General features: G+C 44.6%; 1 protein-coding gene across 2 annotated transcripts in view; it reads left to right on the top strand.

Annotated features, from left to right (window-relative positions):
- Positions 1 to 2,599, top strand: part of GLIS1 (GLIS family zinc finger 1) — a 182,930-nt gene extending 180,331 nt beyond the window's left edge. For both annotated transcript variants that reach the window (XM_008633047.2, XM_017733479.1), the window contains one exon: positions 1,942 to 2,599. In XM_008633047.2, the coding sequence (XP_008631269.2) occupies positions 1,942 to 2,078 (137 nt within the window). In that variant the 3' untranslated portion in view covers positions 2,079 to 2,599. The remainder of the gene's footprint in view (positions 1 to 1,941) is intronic.
- Positions 2,600 to 2,902: the final 303 nt, after the last annotated feature.

Below are 2,902 nucleotides of genomic sequence, written 5' to 3'. Positions count from 1 at the left end.
AGCTGTTCCATGAATCACATTAACAGTCAATAAATTTTTATTTTCTGTTCAGGACTTTGGATAGTTTACTCTATCTGGAATCTAATAATGATTTCTGGGGTGTATGCTTATCTTGGGTTTTACCCATCTGTGGTTGTGTATCCACCCTGTATACAGGCTCATCAAATAGAAATTAGCATAACATAAACACTTGCAAAACTTACCAAAATACTGGTCACTCCACTCGGCCCGACATAGATAAACACGCCGAGGTCGTCCTCCAGAACCTCTGGACATTCACTGTGTGCCAGATTTCTGCAGACAGCAGAATCTGACCTGTAAACCAACAGTAAATTAATAAGTCATAGGAAAATGCAGAAATGTAAATAAGTAGAGAATTTGATCTCAAATAATAAAAACATACCTAACAGTAAAGTAGCCACAATTAAGTGGACAGGTTTTCCTGCAGCCAGGACTGGCTGTGTAGGAGGCATCTGTCCCTGGCTGCTGGTGTGGTGCCACATGGCCTTGAGGCCCCTGTGGAGCCTGGGCAGTGTTTGGCTCAGCCCCACCCAGATGTGTTGGCTCAGCCCCACCTTGCAGAGGTGTGGGCAGGTGGAAGAGACAAGGGGAAAGCTAAAGAGAAGGAATTGCCTCATTTTCCACTGAGGCACAGAAAAGCAGTGATTTCCCAATGGCCCCACAGACCCCTCTGTGGAGCAGAGAATGGAGCCAGGTCCAGTGCTTCAACCATGAGGATCGGCCATCCCCACATGGAGTTGCCACTCTGTGTAAGGGCTTGACTTTCTATGTGAGGCACACAGGCAGAGGCATTTGCTAAACTGCATCTTTTTCCTTGTGCTCCCTCAGCTGACGATGCTGCTGCTGCTACTTATTCCAGTTGTGGTAGGTGAGCTTTGGCATCCCTGGGAGCTCAGTCCAAGGGTCAGAACGTTGTGCTGAAGTTCACACAGATGCTTTTCTAAAGACAAAACCCAAATCAGGTGGTACAAGGGAAATCAGAATATATATAAAGGGTGTGAAGGTAAGGGGGCAAACACAGCAGAGGAGAAGTAAGGAGGAGCTGGACTGCAGTAAAATGACCATGTGCATGACTGGCCAGTTGCAAAAGCTGGTTATAGTGGGTCATAATTTTCATGTCCTTTAGGGTACACAAATCTTTGTTTTAGACTCCAGCTGCCATAGCATCTGGTAGCACAGCAAACCTGCTCATTTCCACAGGGATGTACAGCTCAGGAGGTTTGTAATAGCTGTGGAAGTTTGGCATTATGAAAGAAAGACAGAGAAATTCTTCCTCACCACCATGGCTTTGTGGTAGCCTGGCAAGCAGCAGCCAGCTTGGCCTGGGAAGGGGCTGGTGGGCTTTGATGGGCTGAGGTTCACAGCTCCTTCCATGTGTCCTGTGAGCCTGACCTGCCCCAGCCATGCTTCCTCAGGCCTGCACTATGTGGAGAGCCAGTAAATGTAGGATCCAGATTTCTTCTGGGTCTTAAGAGCATCTGGGAGACACATGGAATATTTTTTCGGAGTGCTATTAGAAGGAAGGACACAAACCGAGAGGACTGCATCACTTTAGTGCACACTTAGAAGGATCGTTGCCCTCTCACTGTTTTGATGTCCTATTCAGATAATGACTGTGAGTCCCAAGAGAGCCATGCTCTGATACTTGCACTTCACTTGCAAGTGCACAGCTTTCCACAGAAGTGAATGGGAGCACCAGCCACGATGACACAAACATCCACTGAAGTTTGTGCATCTCCTGGGCAAGGCTTTGATGCTGACCACTGTTGTCTTTCCTTAATGCTGTGCTTAATGCTGAAAGCATTAATGCTAATGCTTTCCTTAATGTCCTGTCCCGTGTGATCCCAGGCCAAAGCTGTGTTGCCCTCCTCACATGCACCGTGGCACTAACTCATGTCCATGCCCTTGTCACTCTTCCAGGCTATGAGGGGATCTCTGAAGCACAGTGTGTATCTGAAGACATGGTCTCCAATGGAACGGATGAAAATGGATTCTTCCAGAACAGCGCCTTTGATCACTGCTTGAATCACATTCCTTCCATCTACACAGATACCTAAGAGCAGTGCTGGCCTTGTTTCCTTTATTGTACCTATAACTGCGTATGTAATAACAAAGGTGTTGTTCAAGTACTTTTATTTAGTCTGTATCCCTATGTGTGCTCATTTAAATGAACACCTCACATTTACCAAACCATTTTATACATGAATAGTCTGTATAAAATAATATTGGAACCTGTTCCTTTGCTGTGGCACTTTGAAATTCATGCTTTAAGGGAATGAGGAGCATTTCAAGCAGCTTGTTTTGTAAGTTCTCTCAGTAAAGTGTAAATGTAAGTTATATAATAAACTTGTAAAGAAGAGGTTTTTCTTCTTGGAAAGTATGTTTCAATTTGAGAATGTTGTTCCCTTTAATCAGTTTTCATTTAACTTGTTGGCTCAGTCTTCTCTTTTTTCTTTTTTTTTTTTTTTAACTAAAAGGATTTTTTTAATCACAGACCTCATGTATATAAAGATCTACATTTGCTCAGCTGGTTTTGTATTTTCAGTTTTACAAGAAAGCATTAAAAACTGGAAACAAGTGTACTGTCATTTCTTAACACCATTGGGCTCCCTGATAACTGCATTCTTAACATGCCTGAGAGGGATTTTAACAAAGCAGTGACATCTCAGTCACTGTGACATTAAAATAGCCCACGTGTAAGTGAAGAAAACCAAGCAGCTTCCAGTGGAACAGGGGTCATATGCAGTAGTTTGATTCCTGTCACTGTGGCCTTGGCCCCACTGGGCTGCACTTCCCAGTGTAGTGATGATTCCTGGGAGAGACACATCCTGCAAGGGGCCAGGTGCTCCCACTTTGTGCCAAGCAGGCCTGTTGGAGCTGA

Source organism: Corvus brachyrhynchos, unplaced genomic scaffold, assembly GCF_000691975.1.
Source record: "Corvus brachyrhynchos isolate BGI_N302 unplaced genomic scaffold, ASM69197v1 scaffold34, whole genome shotgun sequence".
NCBI classification, from domain to species: Eukaryota; Metazoa; Chordata; class Aves; order Passeriformes; family Corvidae; genus Corvus; species Corvus brachyrhynchos.
The sequence above is the reverse complement of the archived record's forward strand: the minus strand, read 5'-3'. Positions and strand labels throughout refer to the sequence as shown.